At 43.7% G+C, this 22,747-nt stretch overlaps 2 protein-coding genes across 8 annotated transcripts; one reads left to right on the top strand and one right to left on the bottom strand.

Moving 5' to 3' along the window:
* Window positions 1–187: 187 nt before the first annotated feature.
* On the bottom strand, window positions 188–10,866 carry LOC126999384 (uncharacterized). Its single transcript, XM_050861931.1, has 3 exons — window positions 10,701–10,866; window positions 2,877–3,122; window positions 188–2,595 (listed from the first exon to the last, which is right to left on the bottom strand). Exons 2-3 carry the CDS (start codon window positions 3,046–3,048, stop codon window positions 1,130–1,132), a joined length of 1,638 nt encoding a protein of 545 aa, XP_050717888.1. The 5' UTR covers window positions 3,049–3,122; window positions 10,701–10,866; the 3' UTR covers window positions 188–1,129.
* Window positions 10,867–11,714: 848 nt separating this feature from the next.
* LOC126999386 (zinc finger protein 384-like) lies at window positions 11,715–22,314 on the top strand. Of its 7 annotated transcripts, XM_050861937.1 has the most exons (6): window positions 11,753–11,917; window positions 14,671–14,828; window positions 16,599–17,151; window positions 17,501–17,618; window positions 17,857–18,181; window positions 18,266–22,314. In XM_050861937.1, the coding sequence occupies exons 2-6, from the start codon at window positions 14,693–14,695 to the stop codon at window positions 19,051–19,053; spliced, it is 1,920 nt and encodes a 639-aa protein (XP_050717894.1). In that variant the 5' UTR covers window positions 11,753–11,917; window positions 14,671–14,692; the 3' UTR covers window positions 19,054–22,314. The 7 variants fall into 7 exon arrangements, with proteins under 7 accessions (XP_050717895.1, XP_050717893.1, XP_050717892.1 ...); XM_050861935.1 differs by having other exon boundaries at window positions 11,752–11,917; window positions 17,519–17,618; window positions 17,857–22,314; XM_050861933.1 differs by having other exon boundaries at window positions 17,857–22,314.
* The last annotated feature ends 433 nt before the right edge of the window (window positions 22,315–22,747 follow it).

Consider the following 22,747-nt stretch of genomic DNA (forward strand, 5'->3'; position numbering starts at 1 on the left):
TATGATACTATGACACGACAGTACATACCCATACGACTAGATAGGTACAGTACCATAGGATGATAAACTCAGCTGATCCCTTAAAGGAGATATGAGATTACTTGAGCATTTTCTACAAAGTGGAGGGCATAGCAAGACAAACATGAAAATGAAGCAATGTTACGGATATGGTTTACTTAAAAAAATATTGTTTTGGACAGTTTACTAAGAAAGGACAAAATAAGAAACATGATTCTTACTCAACTCGAGTAATACAACCGAGACAAAACCAGAAATGAGAAACTACCACAAATATATAATATATATGTATAGACTACTACGCATCTTTATAAAACATATTCCACACCTTATCATCACACTCGTGCTAATTAAGATGTGGAGACTACTATGATGAAATGTTTCCCATGGCTCAGGGAGGGAGGCTGTGGGCAGAGCAGCTTGTCCTGACGTCTTCCAGCCCAAAGAGCCTTCACTGGGTCGAGGACACTAGCTCTGTGCCGCAGCCCCCTCACCCAGCCCTCCTTAAGAGCTAGGAGTGCAGACTGGGGCCAAAACTACATCTTTCCTAGAACTCAGGTATCAAAGGGAAGAAAAGGAAGAGAGCAGAAAGTAAAAAGTGCGGAAAGCTATGCCTCTGCTCCATGCCACGTGTCTTCTTAATGGGCATTCCCACTGCATGTTGTGACTTCAGTAGCCACATTGTGAACAGTTTAGAGTTCTGGGATGTGACTGTACTGAGGAGAGGGAAAAGTCAAGGATTCTCAACCTCCCTACAGCACAGTTCACTTACCCAGGTTTGTGAAATTTAAGTTGTCATAGTGGCTTTAGTAATCCAATATTAATCTGGTAACTAGCAGATGAAAATGCCCCCAACCAACAGAGAGACAAGTAGCATGAGAAAAGGACTTGCTGAGACCATCCTGCCACCAAGAAAATTTTGTACTAAGGTGGAGCGCAGGCCACAACACATGAGCCTGCCAACTCGTTATCAGTCCTGGTCGGCATTTATATTTTCAGCTTGTTTTAGGCTATCATTACTATTGTGTAGGAGCTTATTGTAACCTGCTCAGTCTGCCTTTGATAATTTAAAGCTAAAATTATCAAGTAAGCTATTCGGTGTTGACAATTCCTATTTCGTAGCCGTCTTCTTGGCCAAGGCAGCCTTCTTCAGTGCCTCCTCCGAGAGCATTCCCTTGGCCATGAACATCTCCCGCATGATCTTCTTCAGGTAGCCCAATTCTTGCTTCAGGCCCTTGTAGGTGGCCCTGAGCTTCTCCTGACGCTCCTCCTCCACCTCAATCTTGCCCATCAGGTCATCTTCCTCCTGCTTCTTCTTCTGCCTGTATCGCAGCGCCGCCTGCTTGTTCTGCTCCTTCTTGCGCTCCTTGCGGTCCTCTGGGTACGGTGCTTTCCTGGCAGATGAGGTCCTGCGGGAGGATTTTGACTTGCGTGTTGATTTAGAGTATGAGTGTGTCTCCTCCAGAGGGCTCCAATCCTCCAGACAGTCCTCGGTGGAGCTCGTCTCATCGGGAGGGAAGAGAGAGTCGCTGGTGGACTGTGCTGGGGAGAGGGAGCCCAAAGAAGGGACGGGGGAGGGGAGGGAGAGAGGGGAAGATGGGAAGGTGGATTCAGAGTGGGCCGGCGAGGATATGGAGCCAGAGAAGGTGGTTTCCGAGGGGTGAGGAGAGGCAGAGCCGAAGCTGCTGGGAGACACAGATGGGACAGGAACAGACAGGGAGGCTTGGGAGTCAGACTCAGAGTTGGCTTTGTTTGAGGCTTCCAGTTTGAGAAGAAGCTCCTCCATGCCTTCCTCCACCTCAAGGCCCTGGAAGAAGGTGTTGGCATTGTTGTTGTCGCCAATTATCTGTACCATCTCGTTGATCAGCTCCTCGGCATCGCATGGTGGAAGCTCCTCGGCACTCACGGTAACCTGAGGCACATCCATGTATGAACCAGTGGTTGGAAGCTTGCCCTGACTTGCTACAAGGGACCTGACAACCGTTTGACCTCCTAGGCTGTTCCCTGGGGCAGCTGTGGGGGCTGGCAGGGGTGTGTGGGTGGAGAAGGGAGTGCCACAGGAAATTTGTGGGACTTGTTTGACTGGCAGGGGTGTCTGGCTCACCAAGGGAATGCCAGGTGTGACTTGTGGTATTTTCTTGACTGGCATGACTTGGTAGTGCACCTTGACTGGCTTGGTCTTCAGGGTAGACGTGCCAACCTTGCGGCAGATGATGATCTTGGGCAGGGGAGCGCTGGCTTGGACTTGGGCAGCAGGGGCAGGAGCAGGAATTCGAGGTGGACTGGCATGGACTTGGGGAGGGTTGGCAGGGACAAGGTTGGAATAACAGTGTACTGGGCTGGCAGGGGGAGTGGAGGCCAGGGGAGGAGGAGTGGGTGTGGTGGGAGGCTGCAGCTCAGACAGAGGTACAAGCATGTCTTCTGGCTTGATGGTGAAGCAGTAGTCCTCCTCCTCCTCATCCATCTTCATGAGGCTGTCTTCCAGAGGTGTGGAGGGCTGTGAGGCTGGCATGTTGTCAAACAGCCCTACTTCGGGCAGCTCAAGGAGCTCTCGCCCCTCCATCCACTCTGGGAGATCTGCAATGACTCATGGCTTTAATGAGGGGAAGGTGGGCATGCAAGGTAGCCTTCACGTGACAGGGTCCTGTGCTGGGCTGTGACTACCACTGCTGCCCATCACTGGGGGGTGCTCATGAGAGCATTTAAATGTAAATTTAAAAGTAGCAAAGTGTGTGAGGAAAGGACTTTAAACAGTTCATGCTGTCCTCCAATCATAACTACCTATGATAAGTATGAGACAGAAGGTCACTAATGGTGTGATTGGGGTGCAGACAACTATGGGGCAGGTCAGTGCTCACCAAAGGCGGTGGTGTTGTGGGCGGCCATTGTGTTGTTGGTGGATGCATTGGTCACGGTGGCAGGTGGAAGGAAAGATGTGGTCTTGGCCCCGAAGGGAAAACCCTCCTCACTCTCCATCAGGTGGCAAAAGGAGGAGGAGGAGGCCAGGCTGTAGAGGTCCATGTTGTCCATGACCGTGAGCCTCTTGTTCTGCACTTGTTGATACAATAGGTGTTGGTGTGGTCACCAAAGGTGAGGTGTTTAACCTGCCAAGAAAAGATCAGAATCAGCATTCATCCTTCTGAAGTTGCAGAGTACAGTTATACAAAGAAATTGTTTCCTACAGATCTGAAGGGACATTCTTTTAATTGAGATGCCTTTACTTCTGTTCTTACAGCCTCCCAAGCTCACCATAACTCTAGGAGCCACAACTCTGTATTCATCTCTATTCACTGATCTGTTATCTGACTGTCAGCATCCCCAGACATCATGTGATGCATCAGCCAACATCCTGAATGCTTCACACACACCACTGCCTCACCTGCTCATGAAGCGCGTGTGGCCCATAACAGCTGCTGTGGCAACCAGTCTATGGGACGAAGGGTAAGGAGGTGCTCTTGCTATGAAGGCTTCAAGACTGCCTTACACAGACAGCTCAAATGCACTTTTCTTCTCCTTATCTCACACTGCACTAGATTACTATTTCCTGAGCTTAGAATTATCTCCAAACTTCCTAGCATACATACTACACATACTAAAGGATCACTAACTTCTATTACTCCAATTTATATATAAATAATAAATGGAAATACATTCTGGTATAGTGAAAATTGAATGCAATGATCACTGGGATAACATATTACTGAAATCTCACACACTCTAGCAAATTCAGATGACTAGTCCTTAAATACTGTCACACCGAGCCATCAACACAATTTCAAAACTTACTTCATCCCTAAACTTTATTATATTATCCTGCAAACATGCACCCTGCCACTACAGCAGCAAGGACCACACCATGAGCACGTGTACAGGAAATGTGGGAGGGGAGGGAGAGCAAGACCCATTCCTGTTGATACTACTACGGTCAGTGCCACCCTTATCTCAACCTTATCATATCGAGGCTGTCGGTGCAAGGGACTGGGAAGTGTGTGTCTGTGCGTCACCGCCTCACTCTTATTTACCAGCAGCACGTTTGGTATTTCATCACCCATTCAAGTCTGATGCCTTACTATCCTTATCAGTTTGTGAAGTGCAGTTTCATTCCTATGCAGCATAATTCCCTAACATGATGCCTCACCATTACGCATGACTACTTCTGATGCCTCATTCCTCTATATTACAGTTCCAAAGCATGTTGCCTCTCCATCCAATCATCATGAACTTTGAAGCTTAATCCCAATACATTATCACCACATGTTGTCTGACCTTCCTCAATACCACTAATGTTCAAGTCTTATTCCTATTGCAGTACATGACGATTCATCTATACAGTGTCTAACCATCCTTGTCTAATAATGAAGTTTAATTCCTTTACATCATAATTTCAAGTCTCATTCCTACAGTGCATCAAAATTCCTCTACATGCTGCCTAACCATTCCTATCACGACTAATAATGAAGTTTAAGCAGTTGACGTCACTATCAGAGGTTCTTTCAACACTACTACTAATACAACCTTGATAGAGTACTGCCACCAATTATTCTTTTATAGTTTGTGGGAAAAGTTAGTTCAAGAGAGAGGGAGAGAGACTTGTTCCTATACAAAGGGTAGAAATGGTTACACAGCCTAACTCACCATACTCACTAGAATTCATAGCCCAGTCTAACTTCTTTTGCATTATAGAGCTAAGAAGAGAAGGAGGAAGAGAGAAAAACAGATCCTATACAAAGGGTAGAAATAGTTCCACAACCTAACTGACCATCCTCTATAAAATGAATATTGCAAACTAAATTCTTTTCCAATATGAAGACAGGTCAACAGCTAGGGAGTAAAGGAGGAAGAGAGAAACCTACTTCTATACAAAGAGTAGTTCCACAGCCCTAACTGACCATTCTCATCAACAATCATAGCACAGCCCCAACTCCTTTTGTATTCTAAGAGATATTTCAAGAGCTTGGGAATGAGGAAGGGAGAGAAAAACCTACTCCTATACAAAGAGTAGTTCCACAGCCCTAACTGACCATTCTCATCAACATTCATGGCACAGGCCTAACTCCTTTTGTATTATAAGAGACATTTCAAGAGCTTGGGAATGAAGGAGAGAGGAGGAGAGGGAAAGAAACCTGGTCCTGTACAAAGAGTAGTAATTCCACAACCCTAACTGACCATTCTCATTAAAATTCATAGCACAGTCTAACTCCTTTTGTATTATAAGAGACATTTCAAGAGCTTGGGAATGAAGGAGAGAGGAGGAGAGGGAAAGAAACCTGGTCCTGTACAAAGAGTAGTAAGAATTCCACAGCCATGACTCCCCCTCATTAAAATTCATAGCACAGTCTAACTCCCTTTGCATTATAAGAGACATTTCAAGAGCTTGGGAATGAAGGAGAGAGGAGGAGAGGGAGAGAAACCTGGTCCTGTACAGAGTAGTGAGAATTCCACAGCCATAACTCCCCCTCATTAACAATCATAGCACAGCCCTAACTCATTCTACATTATAAGAGACACCTTGGGGATGAAGAATGGAGGAAGAGAGGAAAAGAAACCTGGTCCTGTACAAAGAGTAAGAATTCCACAACCATGACTCCCCCTCATTAACAATCATAGCACAGCCCTAACTCATTTTGCATTATAAGAGACAGCTTGGGGATGGAGAATGGAGGAAGAGAGGGAAAGAAACCCGGTCCTGTACAGAGTCGTAAGAATTTCACAGCTATGACTCCCCATCATTAAAATTCATAGCACAGTCTAACTCCCTTTGCATTATAAGAGACATTTCAAGAGCTTGGGAATGAAGGAGAGAGGAGGAGAGGGAGAGAAACCTGGTCCTGTACAAAGAGTAGTGAGAATTCTACAGCCATGATTCCCCCTCATTAACAATCAAAGCACAGCCCTAACTCATTTTGCATTATAAGAGACAGCTTGGGGATGGAGAATGGAGGAAGAGAGGTAAAGAAACCTGGTCCTGTACAAAGAGTAGTGAGAATTCCATAACCATGACTGCCCCTCATTAAAATTCATAGCACAGCCCTAACTCATTTTGCATTATAAGAGACAGCTTGGGGATGGAGAATGGAGGAAGAGAGGGAAAGAAACCCGGTCCTATGCAAAGAGTAGTGAGAATTCCACAACCATGACTCCCCCTCTTTAAAATTCATAGCACAGCCCTAACTCCCATTGCATCATTCATCTGTAGCTAAGGAAGTACACCATCATCATCCTCACGTGTGCAATTGCTATTCTTGTTAGTGCAGTCTCATCCTTCTCTAGCATTTCATACAAAACAGGCTTTCCCAGCTCTATCACATCTCTTCACCAATAACACTCATCCCGATAGGCAAGATAAAGTTGTAAAAAGTCTATTACGTCATCTAAAACTTGAGATTGCTTGGGAGATGCAAAAAAAAGAGTTGTAAATAAAAACAATAATAATGAATGCTCCTACACCACATTAATTAATCAGTGTTGTAAAAAATGGAGGAAGAGAGGGAAAGAAACCTGGTCCTGTACAAAGAGTAGTGGCTAGGGTGTGGGTGCTTGGGGATCGACTGATCGATGGATGGGTTCATGGTCTGAATCCCCTGTGTGTCTTTGAAACTTTTTGTCAAGTGCTTGAACACCAAAAACATGTCACACTGACACCCTTTCACGTAGTAGTCTAATAATAAAGCAAAGGGGGGGTTTGGGGGGGGGCCTCAGTGCCACAATAAACTATAAAACCCCGCAACACTAACACTTCTGCCTCTGCCTGAGCAAGAGAGGAAGAGAATATGGTGCATATGGCTATATGGGCAAAAAAAAAAAAAAAAAAAAAAAAATTCAACAACCATGACTCCCTTTCATTAAAATTCATAGCACAGCCTAACTTTGGATTCTTTTTAGGAGCAGGGAGTAGTGGGCTTTTTTATTATTGTTTCCCTTTTTTTGTGCCCATCAGCTGTCTTTGTTGTAAAAATAATAAAAATAATAAAAAAACTCCCATTGCATCATTCATCTGTAGCTTGGGCAGTTCCTCCTCACATGCTGCACCATCGTTATCCTCACGTGTGCCATTGCTATTGTTGTTAGTGCAGTCTCACCCTTCTCTAGCATTTCATACAAAACAGGCTTTCCCAGCTCTATCATACCTCCTTCACTGATAACACTCATCCCGATAGGCAAGATTGTCATCCTCACGTGCAGTCTCATCCCTTCACACTACAAAACAGGCTTTCCCAGCTCTATCATATCTCTTCACTGATGACAATAATAATAATGGAAATGAGTTTTGGAAATTAGACAGGTACATTTTTTTTTTTATCTAGAGACATTTCAAGGGCAAAGGAAAAATAATAATAATAATATGGATGAGTTTTGGAGAGTACAAGTTCTTTTTCCTTTCTATATGGAAAAAATAAAGTCACCCCTGAATGTGAATAATAAATAAATAGAAAACTACAAGGAAATTAGTGCCAGTGAAATCTGCTGCCAATAAAACGTTCTTAAGGCTGCCAACTTGAGCAACACTCCACACCCAGCACACAAGGTTGCAATAAATGATAATTCAGCCCTAACTGGATTTGGTACCTACGCAGCCCCAGTCTTCATTAACTATAAAGACCATTAAAGTGAATGACAGGTATAAGTTATCCTGGTTGTCAGTCCTGATACTTTTATAAACCTGCAAAATAAGTGCAAAGTCAAGATCTTATAATTGTGCAACATAAGTAAAATTGTTGACAGTACTAACATTACTTAAAATAATAGCCTGATTAGAGATGCTAGTAAAAGGCCTACAATCTATAATATGACTTCAGTAGTAGTAGTAGTAGAAGTGCTTGTAAATAATAGTAGCATTGGTGGTGGTAGTAGTAGTGGAAGTAGTAGATAGTACGGTAGTAATGGTAGTAGTAATGGGTGTATTGTAGTAGTAGTAGTAGTAGTAGTAGCAGTAGCACGGTAGTTGTTGTAGTGTTGTAGCAGTGGTAGTAGTAAAAAAAGTTGTAAAACCAGCAACACCAACAGTAAAAATTAAATAAATAAATCATATAACTAAACGGCCAAAAACAAGATCGCAGCCAAAGCTAAATAAGGAGAAAGGAAACTTGCACAACTACTACTACAACCACTACTGTTAGCCGCTCCTCCTCTCTCCTCCCCTTCCCTCCCTTCCCCACCCACTGATGAATACATTGACCTCGGTGAAAGGGTACGGAGGGGGAAGAGGGAGGCGGTGGGAGAGGGGAGGAGGGAGGGGTTGGAGAAAACGTTTGCCAGAGGGAGAGAGAGAATGAGGAAGGAGAGAAGAGAGAGGGACTCGCTATCTCCTCTCCTCCCCTCTCACTCCTCTCTTTCGTAATGTAGGTCAGCAGAAAGAGTAATAGGCAGTTATTACGAAGCTCAGAGAAGGAGGGGAACGGAGAAGAGAAATATAGATGAAAGGAGAGAAGAAAAAGTGGGAAGGGAGAGGAATGAATGAGGAAACAGAGGGGATAAAGATGAAGTGCGGAAAGGAGGGGAAGGGAGAGTAAGCATTTATTACGAAAGCCAGAGAGGGAAGAGAGGAACGGAAAGGAGAGGGAGAGTGAAGGGAAGGAGAGAAATGATAAGGCAGGAAAGGGAGAGGACAGAAGATAAGATGGGCAGTTATTACAAAAGTCAGAGACGAAAGGAAAGGAGAGGAAAAGGAACGGAGAGGAGAGGGAATAAAAGGAAAGATAAGAGGGGAAGGGGACAGATAGTAAGACTGGCAGTTATTACGAAGATCAAAGAGTGAGGGAAACAGGGAACAATAGAAAGATAAGAAGGGGAGGGAGAAAGAGGGAAGATGAGGCGGGAGAGGAAAGGAGGGGAAGGGAGGGTGCACGTGAGAAGGGAGAGGAATGATGCGGGGAGGAGAGGGGAGCGCGGGAAAGGACGGGAAGGGGAGGGGTGTGTTACTAATAATAGGAGATAAGAGAGACCGGGTGAATGGCTCCCACGAGACTGTCAGGTGACCAAAAGACATGAGATGAAAACAGAGAAATGCGAAAGAGAAAATGAAGCGAGTGAAGAAAGGAAGAAAAGAACAAAACAAAGCTGTAAATATTAAAAAGAACTCCGACCACGTGACTATCATGTGACCGTAAGACATTAGACAAAAACAGAGCAATGCGAGAGGAAAGAAACGAAGAAACAAGAGGAAAGGAGGTGAAGAAAGATGGTAAAAATAAAGCCGTGAAGATTTAAAGAATAGTTCCCACGTGACTATCATGTGACATTTAGACACTAGACCAAAATAGAACGAAAAGGAAAGAACGAGGAATGAAGTAGAGGAAGTGTAATGAAGTTGGCAAAATAAAGTTGTATTTATTAGAGGAGCAGCTCCCACGTGACTATCATGTGATCGTAAGCCATGAGACAAAAACATAACGGCGAGAGAAAGAAAAGTGAAAGAAGAGTACCGTAGTGAAGGAAGATGGCAAAAACAAGTGGCAGAAACAAAAAGGACGCCCACGTGACAATATCATGTGATCGGGGGAAAGCAGACAAAATTCACCAGAGCAGAAAACGGAGAGAAGAAAGCAACGACGAGTGAGTGAAGAAAGTGTAGGAATATATGACAAAATAAGACAAAAAGAAAACGAAAAGCTCCCACGTGACTGTCATGTGACCGGGAGAAAAGAAAAAAAAGTGAATGGGACTGAAGAAAAGCCTACCCGTGAAGGAAGATGACAAAATGACAACCGAAATCGTCTAAAATATATAAAAATAAAATAAAAGAACAGCTCCACACATACAATATATATATGGAAAACGTATTGAGGTGGGTTAGCAAGGAAGGGAGAGAAAGAACTGAAGGAGGTTAGGGAAAAGAAGACAGGGATTATGGAAGGGGAAGAAAGAGGGAGAGCGAGAGGTAAATGGAGGTAAGGGATGGAGAAAGATGGAGGTAAAGGAGGGAGACAGGTAGGTCGAGTGAGGAAGACAGGGAGACTGGACACTCGCCGACACCGCCACCCCTCAAAAAAAAAAAAAAAACTTGTCTAGCCTGTAGGTGCCATTTTGCCCACCACAGCAGCTTTGATAGTGAGCAAGGCAGTGGGAGGGAGAGTGAGGTAAGAGAGACGAGGGAGGCTAGACACTTGCTTTGACCTTATATATACCCTTGGGCATACCCCGTTCCTCATGTGTCCTTCTCCTTAGTAACATAGCTTTGTGGTAGGCCTGATAACACGTGTCCACTGTATGAGAGTGTGTTGGAATGTATGATGTGTGTATGTTTAACCCTTGTTAGTACTTGTAATTATCACTTTCTTGTTTTTATTGAGTTTCTTCATTTGTATTTAACTTTCTAGATCGTATATATGTTTTGTTACTTAAATCATCGCTTTCTCGTATTTCATTTCTTCTTTATTTAACTTTCTTGATCGTCTAAACGTATGGTGAATTATATAGTATGTTCTAGAAAGTTATACAAATGAAAAATTAAATAAACATACAAGAGAGTAAAGATTGACACAAAAAACACTCCACAGACCATCAAATAGATCTAATACCCACAAACAGCTGACTAAAAAAAAAAAAAGTAAAAGCAAAAATAAATAACCCCGTTGCTTGAGGTCATGTTACTGCGTCTATGGTGCCACATGTGAATCCCCCACATGTTCCCTATTTCCCCTCTACCCCCGCCCCCGTCCTGACACAAGGGCCGGCATACTCACTCCATCATGGTTGCGGTGTACTGCGCACAGGGCGCGTAAATGGGTCCAGTTATTCCATCATATCGGTAATAATCGCGAGGTGAAAAATACGTATATCCTCTTCGGCGACATGGAGCAAACTGGCGCCATCTCGGAGGTCTCGGCGCGCTGTGGCACCCGTGTATTACTCCGCCTGGGGGACAAAAAACACTTTCTGTGGACGTTGTATATGCAGTGCGAGGATATGTGCGTACTAAGTGTCGTGTATGTTAGTGTATGATCATAAAATAAATTTCCCTTCAAGCAGTTGGGGAATGTTGCACTAGTCTCCGCCGCGGAGGAAAATCTTTGTTATGGAAGTTCTCTGCCCCGGAATGCAACTTTACTTTGGATTTTACGATTTTCCTATAAAAAACATTGGCCGAATAATATATCTTATGATATCTAAGCATATGCACTAAATGACAACATATGAAAGTTAAGCCATGCAAACACGGAATGTTTCCAGCGATTCGTATTTAAAGAGTAAAAAGTAAAAGTAAAAAAATGCTTGCGAGGAGGCAGTCCAAAGTAAAACTGAGAAGACTGAATTGCATCAGCTTCTGCAATTGGGCCTTATTTATGCAATTTATGTATGTAGACGCACTCGATATCAGTGTATATATAACATATATTTCACAGGAAGTCAGTGTAAGCCTATTAACGCCAAACAGGAATTCACATATTTCCCCTTATTTCAGCTTAAAACCGACGCTTCTTTCCATGGGATAGCTTTATTTTACCTGCCAGATAAACATAATGCCAGGTATATGATGCTCGCCTATCAGATAAGCCCTGATGTATATATTTAGCAAAGAAATATATAAAAATACAGCGGTATAATTGATCGGCAGCGGCGGGCGTTCATTGGCCAGGCCGGGCCGGGGGTGGGGCCAGACCCTCCCAACAAATGATGTCATAAAATCCATAAGAGTAAAAATAAAAACCCAAAAAAATACCCAAAAAAGAGAAAAAAATCTGCAGCCTTGAGTGAGGTTGTCGGAGGTGGACAGTGAGGCGGGAGAGAGGCTGTGGGAGGCTAAAATAAAGCCTGGACCAAGCTGGTGGGAGGAGCCGTTGTGAGTCTGTGCGAGTTTTTCTATCATTTTTTCACATGTCTGGAGACGCCAAGTACATCAGTCTCTACTACAGCCTTGTTCACCAGGGAGCCTCTGATTTCTACAAAGAAATCATCAAAGGTAAGGCGTATTTCCCTCCCCCAGGCCCGCCAGCACCTTATTTCTCCCCTGAAAACTCATCCCTCTCAAGGGGGAGGAGGAAGGGGCGCTCGGGACTCCTCTTCCCGGGACAAAAGATGAGGCCAGGGGCGACCGGGGACTCTTTCTACAGCCCTCCATGACTATTTCCACTCGTCCCCTTTGTTTCCCGCCTGACCCGTGACCCAGGGCCGGCCAGGGTCACGGGGGGAGGTGAAATAAGGTCTCAACAGGTCTGCTGGCTGGGTGAGGGAGGGGGTGTCGCGGGCTTGCACGGGGATGGCGAGGAAAAGGAGAATTTATTGATTCAGGAGGCAAGGCAGACGTTTTTTGCGGCCTCTAGCCTTGGGGCAGGAGCCAGGCCGAGCACCGCAGCCTCTGACAACTGCCCACCGCCCCTCACCACGGCTCTGGGGGAGAAATAAGGGGGACAGCGTGTTAGTGGGGGAGATTTTGGGTGCCCCCTCGCCTCTCGTAGTTCTTTCCCTCATCTTTATTTTCCCTCCTGCCTCCTGCTACCGCCCCCCTGGCTCCCGTGTGCCCCCAGGTGGGAGGTGAAGTGTGTGAGTTGGGCATTACACAAGGTTTTCAGTGGCATGCCTGTCTAGTTCCTGTGCAAATAGCTGCCTCCTTCCTCTCTTTTCCGTGTTGTGCTCCTATTATTTAACCCGTTGAGTGATTTTTTCGTGTTGGCAGGTGTCCCCAAGTGGTTTTTCATTAAGTTGATGCTGATTGGCGACGTAATTCCTTATATATTTTTTTTCTGCTTCCTTTGCAAATACCTGACTGGTTCCTGTTCTCTACGCATTGTGCTCTATAGTGATTTTTTTGGTTACTGGCAGGTGTCCCGAAGTGGATTTTTGTTAAGTTTATGCAGATTGGCGACGTAATTTCTGGTCTATTTAGTGTGTGCTTCCGTTGGAAATAGCTGCCTTCCTGTGTTGTGTGACTGTCTGGTGCCATGGGGCTCGTCAGGGAATGTCTGCTGCTGGGAGGTTGCCTAATAGAGCTTGTTATAGGTGATGCATACAATTAACATGGAGATAAGGGACTCGTCTTTGTTTTCATGAGGGTTTATGAATGGTCGTGTTGAGCAGTCACCCTCTTGCGTGCTGACATTGCCGGGCTGAGAGTGATGGGAGTGTGATTAACATGATTGTGCTAATGACTGCACTGCTTGTGACTAGCACCACCGCTTGCATGTAGATGAGATACATAGCTCTTCTTGCTAGTAGATGAGATGAATAGCTCTTCTTGCTAGTAGATAAGTAGGAGCTTTTGCTAGTATATGAGATGTAGGAGCTTTTCTTGCTAGTAGATGAGATAAATAGCTTTTTTGTGCTAGTTGGAGATTAACAGCTTTTCTTACTTGTAGATGAGATAAATATAGGTTTTTTTTGTGCTAGTAGGTGAGATTAATAGCTTTTCTTACTAGTAGATGAGATAAATAGGAGCTTTTCTTGCTAGTAGTTGAGATTAATAGCTTTTCTTGTTAGTAGATGAGATGAATAGGAGCCCTTCTTGCTAGTAGGTGAGATAAATAGGAGCTTCTTGCTAGTAGATGATATACAGATAGCTCTTTTTGTTAGTAGATGAGTAGATGAGATAAATAGCAGCTTTTCTTGCTAGTAGGTGAGGTTGATAGCTTTTCTTTTGTTGAGATAAATAGGAGATTTTCTTGCTAGTAGGTGAGATTAATAGCTTTTCTTTGTTGATGATAAATAGGAGCTTTTCTTGCTAGTAGATTAGATAAATAGTAGTAGATGAGATAAATAGCAGCTCTTGGCAGTAGGTGAGATTAATAGCTTTTCTTTAGTAGATGAGATAAATAGGATTTTTCTTGCTAGTAGATAAGTAGGAGCTTATCTTGCTATGGATAACAAATTTAAGCAGCAGTTCTTGCTAGTAGGTGAGATGAATATACTGTTCTTCCTAGTGGGTGAAATAAATAGTAACTTCTTGCTAGTAGATTAAATAAACAGCAGCTCTTCTTGCTAGTAGATGAGATGAATAAGCTTTTCTTGCTAGAAGACAAGATAAATGGGAATTTCTTGCTAGTAGGTGAGATAAATATGAGCTTTTTTACTAGATGACATAAATAGGAGCTATTCTGACTAATGAGATATATATGAACTCTTATTGCTATTAGCTGAGATAAATAGCTCTTGCAAGTAGCTGAAATAAATAGGAACTATAATTTCTAGATGAAATGAATGTCACTTTTTTTGCTTGTAGAGGAGATAAATACCAGTTTTTGCTAGTAGATGATATAAATAGCTTATTGCTAGTAGATGAGATTACAGGAGCTCTTGCTATATATAACTGTTTTCTTTATTCTATGACTCACAACTTACACCTGCTTTGTCATTATTTTGCTTTTTAATCAAACTTTCACTGTGATTAATTACAAAAGCTTAACATACCCAAGGATTCACTTGTCAACTGTTTGTGTTGTTAGTTTTTTTATTTATTTTTAGTTATCGATTGGCTCACAAAATCTATTACATTACTCCTTATTTCAAATTTTTATGGATTTGTAACTTTCTTTTTGTATCATGTATTTTTTTTAATTATTTTTATATTTATGTAACTGATTTTAACCCTTATTTATTGTCTGATTTTGGCTGAATTGTGAGCAGATACTTTGATTTGATGAATAAAAGCAGATGCAGATATTTTATGTATTAATTTACTCAATTTGTTATTATTCTTATCCATCATTTGTCTTCTCTCAGTAATAGTCTAAGATACTTCCACATGCACACACAAAGAAACATTATGCTGTCACACTATGTTAAGGATGTAGCCCTACCTGTAGCTACCCAAAAGAAGAAAAGCATCATAGTGCACCATGACCAAAATGATACGAAGGCCTACAAGACTCATCCCTCATGTAAGGAAATACTGGGGCATCTCTCTCTCTCTCTCTCTCTCTCTGCATTATAAATATTAAAAAAAGGTGAATTAATGAGCCTTCAAAATCATCTACATCATGCCAGTGTACCTGCAGCTTTAACACTGTAGCAGCCAAAAAAGGGAAGGGGTATGTATAGCCTAAACCCCCTTGTATTCTAATGTATTTATGAGACATCCCCCACCCCTGCTCCCCCCTCACACACAGGTCACAGTCACATACCTGCACTGCACTTCACTCATGCAAACACAAATTCACCTCTGTCTTGCTAGCATTATCACCCGGCTCATCATGCATACCTTAAAGGGTCATTCTCTGGGTAGTAAAACAAGCACACCTCTTTGCTGCCCCTGTCGAGGTGTAGAAACATATTAATTCAGTCATTATGCAAATTTATGCAGATCAAACAAATTGTGGGAAATGAATGTCTGGCTGCTGCTGCTGGCTGTAGATGTGAAAGTTTGACGGCTTATTATACATTTATGTTAATTACTTTCTGGATTTTTTCTTTAATGTTAATCATGTTGAAGTGTGGTCTCTTCAGCAAACTGGGAAAGGATGAATGTGCCATTTGAGGATAAGTAGTAGAGTTAATGTGTTTGGATGTGCCTTTCAAGTCCAGTTCCCCATCAAGACTAAGGGCCTCCAGTAAGCTAACATCCAGGTAACCTTTTTTTCATAAACCAAAATAAATAAGAGATAAATAATAACTGGAAAAATCAGGTTTAAATATGGAAACAAGAGGAATGAAAAAAAGTTATAATTCATGAGACACTAAGCTTCAAAGACCCTTTTCAAATACGTAGGACAGATATTTGTACCGGGACCAGCACAACAGCTTAAAATGAAATAGTAAAGGTGAAATTAGGGGCATAAGGTATAGGATCAGCATGAGAGCTTAAAATGAAAAAATCAACACTTACAAAACCCACACTCTTCACACTTTACATTAAGAGGGAGGGTTCCTCAAGAGTAGTATGGGAAGTTTACCAAAGCCTTGTCACCCCAAACCACCTTCCTCATTCTTAACTATTCAATTATGAGGGAGGGTTGATAGAGTTTGGGGAGTTTACCAAAGCCTTGTCATCCCAAACCACCTTCCTCATTCTTAACTATTCAATTATGAGGGAGGGTTGATAGAGTTTGGGGAGTTTACCAAAGCCTTGTCACTCTAAACCACCTTCCTCATTCTTAACTATTCAATTATGAGGGAGGGTTGATAGAGTTTGCGGAGTTTACCAAAGCCATGTCACCCCAAACCACCTTCCTCATTCTTAACTATTCAATTACGAGGGAGGGTTTATAGAGTTTAGGGAGTTTACCAAACCCTTGTCACTCTAAACCACCTTTCCCATCAATAACTATAATAGGAGGTGTTGTAAGAGTAGTAAGGGAAGATTACTTAACAAATGTCACCCAAAATCACCTTCCACATTCTCGACTATTAGGTTGGTATTATAAGACACTTTCAGTTTTCACATCAGCTATTTCTAAAGGTCAAAGAGGGGGTCAGTCTGGTTCTAATGAGTGTTTCTTTAGGCTCATGGCATAGAAGGGTCAAACTACCACCAGGGTCATAAAACTAGTCCTGAAAACGCCCACAATTCCTATGAAAGCTTTGTCAAATATGTGTTCTTGGGCAATGAAATGTCTTATAATACAACCCTCAGAGTATGAGGGAGGGTTGCTAGAGTAGTACGGGAGTTTACCAAAGCCATGTCACCCCAAACCACCTTCTCCACCCCACAGGTCCTGGTGGAAACATGAGCTACCTTCCACCTTGGGCACCTTCCTCAGGGGGGGGCCACTACCCACCACACATGCTCCCATCCTCCCACTCCGCACCCTCCTCTTCCTCCTCCTCCTCCTCTTCCTCTACCGCTGGAGGAGGAGGAGGCTCCCTCGCAGCCCACACCACCCACAACACCACAGGGCTCAACACCCCCTCCGTCTACCAGACTCTCTCCCCGGTGGTGAAGTCCTCGTCGCCAACCAGCGTGTCCGTCACCCAATCCATCAACACACCCAAGACATCCACCCTCCCTACATCCGGTGCTGGGGCCTCATCCACATCCACATCATCCAGTGCACAGTCATCAGGCACCACCATGTCCCTGGGCGACCCATATGAGCCCCAGGGTTTCCAGAGGCCCCACACGCCCCCACTGAAGAGGACCCCAGCCATAGCCATAGGGGAAGGCACCAAGACAGAGAGCCCTACCATGGGTGACGGGGCCCCGCCCCCAGAGATGCTCCTCGCCCTCGCCGGACCAAGCTCAATGGACCTCAAGACACCCAGAAAGTATGTTTTGAACTTTTTTTTATCCGAATCTGAAAAATGAGAGAATGGGAACAGAAATTGATCATTCTTCAATAGTTTTGCTTGAACATTATGATTTTCTTTGTCTATAATGTGGATTAATTGGGGGAGACAAGATTTTTTCATAATTTATTAGATTTAGGATAACTGAGCTAATATATCCATCATATCCATAAAAAATGCAGATTCTCTCACCACTTACACTTAGGCAAAGAAGGTTTACTCCAAAGAAAGCTTCACACTCCTTCAGAAGAGCCTTAGAGACCATGTGCCATCTACCTGTGCCACCCCTCAAAGTGTTATAGAACAAGCTAAAAAATGAGTTATCCAGTTCATTTCTTGCCTTCAGAGCACCAGCCAAACACCCAGCACCTGAGCAGCTTCCCAGCCCAGTCATGTTTTCATACCAGGGCAGAGGACGGCCACGCAAGAACTGGACTCATGCCACGGTAAGCATCTTTGTTTTAGATCTCCCATGATTTAAAGATACAACATTCCAAGCATTACTAAGCTCCCCACCCATCTCCCTTTCTTGTAATGCTCTATACTCATTCTTGTTTCCATTGATGAACACACCCACACAGTCACTCAGTTTTGTCATTTCATTAACTTGTCATTGTTAACAAATCTGTCTGCTCATAAACCCCATTAGTCAGGCTGTCCACCAACCAATTGCTTGCCTTACAGGGTCTGCCCACCATGATCCCTGTGACCCACCCGTCGATGCACTGTGGCACCACAGAGGACCCGGACGACGAGGAGAACAAACCGTTTAAGTGCAATCTGTGTGGCAAGGGGTTCAAGCTGAAGGGTGGGCTGGTGCAGCACGAGCGGACACACAGCACAGACAGGCCCTACGTGTGTCCAGAGTGTGGCAAACTGTTCCGCCAACCCACGCACCTGCAGCAGCACATCCGCATTCACACGGGTGACAAGCCATACGACTGCGCCTTCTGCGGCAAGTCGTTTCGCCAGCGCACCATCCTCAACCAGCACCTCAGGATACATACTGGTGAGAAGCCGTATGTGTGTATGGAGTGCGGCAAACAGTTTCGCCAGAAGGCCATCCTTGACCAGCATTTCCGCACTCACTTAGGTGAGAAGCCGTACGCCTGCCCTCACCCATCATGCCGAAAACATTTCCGGGAGATGGCAGCACTCATCTCCCACATGAAGTGCCATAAGGACGTCCCAGACCCAAGAATCGTCCTCCAGCAGGCAAAGAGGATCAAGGAGGAGCGGCATGATGACCTGAGGTTAGACCCACAGATCCTTGGGGAGCATGGAGAAGGTACAGACAGAGGAGGTCTTTTGCAGGACAGGCTGGGGCAGGAGGTGATGGGGCTGGGCAGGATAGGACTGGACCGGGGACTTGGCCAGGACCGGGGGCTGATCCAGGAGAGGGGACTAGGCCAGGAGCGGGCAGGGCCAGCGCAAGACAGGGCGGGGCTGGGGCAGGAGAGGGGAGGGCTGGGGCAGGAGGTAATGAGCCCTGAGAGATCCCATGGCCACGAGCACAGTGAGGGCTCCAGCACTGGTTCGGAGCAGAGCTATCAAGGGAACGGGGAGCAGGTGCAGCACGAGCAGGCCAGAGGCTTTCCCCAGCACAATGTCAACAGCAGCTCAGCACAGAAGTCCCCACACTCCTCCCTGCCACAGCACTCCTCAGCAGACAGGCAAAGTCAGCCCTCCCCCTCTTCCTCCCAGTCCCTCACCTCCCCCCTACCCCCCAACATGATGCCTACGCCTCAAATGGCCATGGCAAACCTTATTCCTTACCCACACTCCATTTTCCCTGCCACCTCCTACATGATGCCCCCCCCTGACCCCAGACAGTACCACCCCCAGAGCCAGGGTCAGCACCCCTCCCGACCAAACCAGTGACTACACATGCCATAGTTGTTTTGTAGTGATGAGCGAGTGAGCGAGTGTCTTTCCTTTTCGTAAATCTTGAATCATCATCCTCCTCCTGCACCTAGCCAGTCTTAGCCTTGCCTCTTGTTTCTGAGTTCCCAGACATGCAGTGTTTTATTTATTATTATTAGAACTATGCAATAAAATTCATCTCTTAAGGGATTGAGGAGAGGGTCACAGGGCAGACTGTAAAGTGGTAGGTAAATTAAGGGAAGGAGGATGAAACCTTTGGCTGGGTAATAATGGTGAGGGCTGCAAATTTATATTAAACGTGCAAGTTTGGGTTCATGGTGGACATGTGCCTCTCTAGCTGCTGTTGATGGTTCATATGTCTTCTTTACATAAAGTGATAAGCAGACAATATTAAGGTGCGACTCAAACCAGTGCAGTGAAAAGACATGAAGCTTTTGACAGTTATTTTAAGACTCAGCTTTATATCTACCAGAGAAGGCTGTTGGACTGGACACGTCACTTTTTCCTAACTCTTGGAATGGAAGTTTCTCTCTGGAAATGAACGGACGGCTTCATTTGTAATATTTATTTTCGTATCGTCATGTTTGAATTTTAAGAACTCCCCTGTTGGTATTCTCAAGTTGTGAGGCACAGAGCTCGATGCTTTTGCTAGCACTTCCCATACAGCTTATCACAAACCCTTGTGTCCCATCCCTAAGGCGGGTGGAACACAGCTATGAAAAGTAGGCTAGTGGGGATATGTTAAGGAAAAGACGTAGAAAGGAATTGTGTACATTTGGATGGAGAATGTATGGGTGCAATAGTTTTCTAACTAGAAAAATAATCATTAATCACCATCCAAACTTAGACATAAAAAAGTATATCTGGAACTAACTTGGCCCTTGCAGGTATCAATATTTTTTTATGAATTTATTATTCATAGTGTACCATCTGCAACTAACTTCATCAATACAGATAAAATAGATAATTATCATATTTCATGATAGGTTTTCTGCTCATATCTGTGTCAATCATGAGTAATATGTGTTACTCTTGGGGCCTCATATAGTTATGACTTTTTGGTATACAATACTTCACATGTGCAATCACAAGGACTTAGCACCCTCTTCACCAGGTTACTTTATTTTTTATACAGTCACTTAGTGACTGTACAGTGCTTAAAAATGCTCCAGCCACTGGAGAGGTGTTTTCAAGTCACTTGGAAACTTTACCTTTCTCTTATGATGTCTGTGCATTCATTATATAAAGTACTATTTTCAGGAGGGTGGATATTTACATTTATGTACTTACTGGGAATGATTCCAGGAACATATCTCATTCACATCCAATGTTAAGGCCACTGCACAATCATTCAGTGTACAATCTGTTGTCTAGGAATGTAACTCAATCATAAAGTGAAAATTCCCTATTCATCTCAATAACACTGTGGATGACCTAAGGTTCCACCAAGCAAGGCTGAAGTACCAGTCAAACAACAGCTCTGTACCATGCTAACAGAATGCTCCCAAGAGCCCTACAAGAACAGTGAAGCTGTGTGGTGGAGTGCAGCAAGAGTGCCAAGGCAAGATGATGCCGCGTGTGCATAAAGGCAAATAGTATGTGTTGTTTTCCGCAGGCTGCTGTACCGAAGGAAGCGCTAGTTCCTTATGTTGATGGTGGGAGGTTAGTGGGTGGTTGTTTCTGTTTGAGGGTTGTTGAGCATTTGTAGAATTATTTATCCCATGGCTTAATGTGGCGGCTGAATTATTCCCATGGACAAGGAGGAGGAGAAGGAGGAGGAGGAGCTGCTGCTGCCAAGCATTGACATTCATATTGTTTATCCATTCTGTTAAACTTTTACTCTTTTATTTACATAAGGTTAGAAGTTCCTAAGAATCAAATATTGTTCAGAGGCAAAGAGTGAACAGGTGTGCGAGAGAGAGCGAGAGTGAGAGCGTGAGAAAAGACAGAGCTAATTGGTGGGGACAAATTGACGCATAGGTTTAACACTAAGCATTATATAAGGCCACTAGGTAGGGGGTGCTGTGTCTAGCTGCATATTAGTAGGTTGTTTAGGTTTCTTCCATCATACATAGACTCTCATGATGATTTCAACTTTTTCAAATAAAATAAATCATGGAAAAGTCATTTTACAGTCTTGTGCTTATATAAAAAAAATAATGTTGTGTGACAGGAATATGTTTAGGTCGGTAGACTTTTTTCTTACCCAAATGCAGCTGTAAGATATAACCTGCATCTGCCATGTTGTTTGTTGCATCAAGACATTAGCTCCTGGAGTACCATTAGGCAGCCTTCTGAGTGCCAAAAGGTGGACTGGAGTGTCATCCCATGGGCCTCTGTAATGCCATTATACAGGTTCCTTGGGTGTCACTCTATAGGCCTCCAGAGTGCCATTAGAGGCATTAGGAGTGCCAGTATAAGGGCATTAGAAGTGCCATGCTATGGATCCCAGAGTGCCATTGTAATGGCCTCAGGAGTGCCAAGTTAGTCTCTGCACTAACAGTCTCCAACAGTAACCAGTACAGTAAATATTTATAGTGGTTAAAAATTCTATATAAATTGCACCACTGTAGATGTACGCCTGTGCTGCCTCGAGGGGAGTGCACAGGGAGAGCGTGTACACGAGCTGCAACAAACCAACCATCCATGACAGACATTCAGACAAACGGACAGACATGGTTCCCGGCTTATTCAGTAATATTCTGCAGTGTCACTTTTTCTGTCTTACTGTACATTTTGTATTTACGGTAGAGGTAGTGCAAGCAAGCAAGCAAGCATGTGTGTCTGTGAGAAAGAAAGGCAACAGAGGTTTTGTAAAAGGGGCATTATTATACCTTTTTTTTATGAGTGTATGTGCAATGTATGTGTATGTGTGTGCGCATTGAGGGTGGCTGGCTGCAGAGACGGTTAGTTTTGTAGTTTGCATCATTGGTAATATTAATGAACCTCATTTTCTACATTATTTTGTATCAGTGTACAGACCTTTTCTCTCTTGATCTCCAATTATTTTTCCTGGTGTGATTTTTTTTTTAATGTGGAACCTGCAACGCATCATGCGTTTTTTGGTTCTCTGTTGTTTTTTCTTTTCTACAGTCTATATATTTTTTGGTACATTTTCTCCATTTTATCAAGATGTCAAAAAATAATAACATCGCCATCAGGAGAAACTGCACAATTTTCACCTGTCCAAAATGTGAGGCCAAGAGAACCTCACGCATTCTGAGAAAAAAAATTGCCATAAAGTATCATTTGTATAAAGGTGTGTTTGATGACATCCAAAACTCATTACTGTGACCCCCTTGGCAGGTAGGTATCTGTGACAACCACTGCAATATCTGTGGCACTTCATGAAACTGTAGTAGTAATTGTGAAAGTGGTACTGATAGTAGTAGATAGTGGTAGTAGTAGTAGTAGCTAATTTATGGTGGCAGTATCATTGTATTATATGTAGATCAGGTAAGTAAGTAATTTAAAAATAAACAAGCACAAAAAAATCTCAGAAACCACCATACATTTTCTTTTCTTGTCTTGAGCTGACAAAATTTTCATCTAACCCAAAGTTCTGCTGTACTGCTCATCCCCCCCCCCCCAAAAAAAAAAAATACAGGAAAGGAAGCAGCCCAAGGGCAAGACAGAGCCTACTATAGCACTATTCATGCAAACAAATTTCAAAAAACAAAAAAAGGGTCAG

The sequence above is a fragment of the Eriocheir sinensis genome, chromosome 16 (genome assembly GCF_024679095.1).
Source record: "Eriocheir sinensis breed Jianghai 21 chromosome 16, ASM2467909v1, whole genome shotgun sequence".
Classification (NCBI taxonomy): Eukaryota; Metazoa; Arthropoda; class Malacostraca; order Decapoda; family Varunidae; genus Eriocheir; species Eriocheir sinensis.

Bases quoted from the DNA above. Each gene is read 5' to 3' on its own strand.
- LOC126999384 (XM_050861931.1), bottom strand. From the start codon at position 3,048: ATGGACAACATGGACCTCTACAGCCTGGCCTCCTCCTCCTCCTTTTGC. The intron at 2,596-2,876 runs GTGAGCACTGAC...GAGTCATTGCAG, and splicing joins CCACAACACCACCGCCTTTG to ATCTCCCAGAGTGGATGGAG.
- LOC126999386 (XM_050861933.1), top strand. From the start codon at position 14,693: ATGCACACACAAAGAAACATTATGCTGTCACACTATGTTAAGGATGTA. The intron at 14,829-16,598 runs GTAAGGAAATAC...TCCACCCCACAG, and splicing joins CTACAAGACTCATCCCTCAT to GTCCTGGTGGAAACATGAGC. The intron at 17,619-17,856 runs GTAAGCATCTTT...CTTGCCTTACAG, and splicing joins AGAACTGGACTCATGCCACG to GGTCTGCCCACCATGATCCC.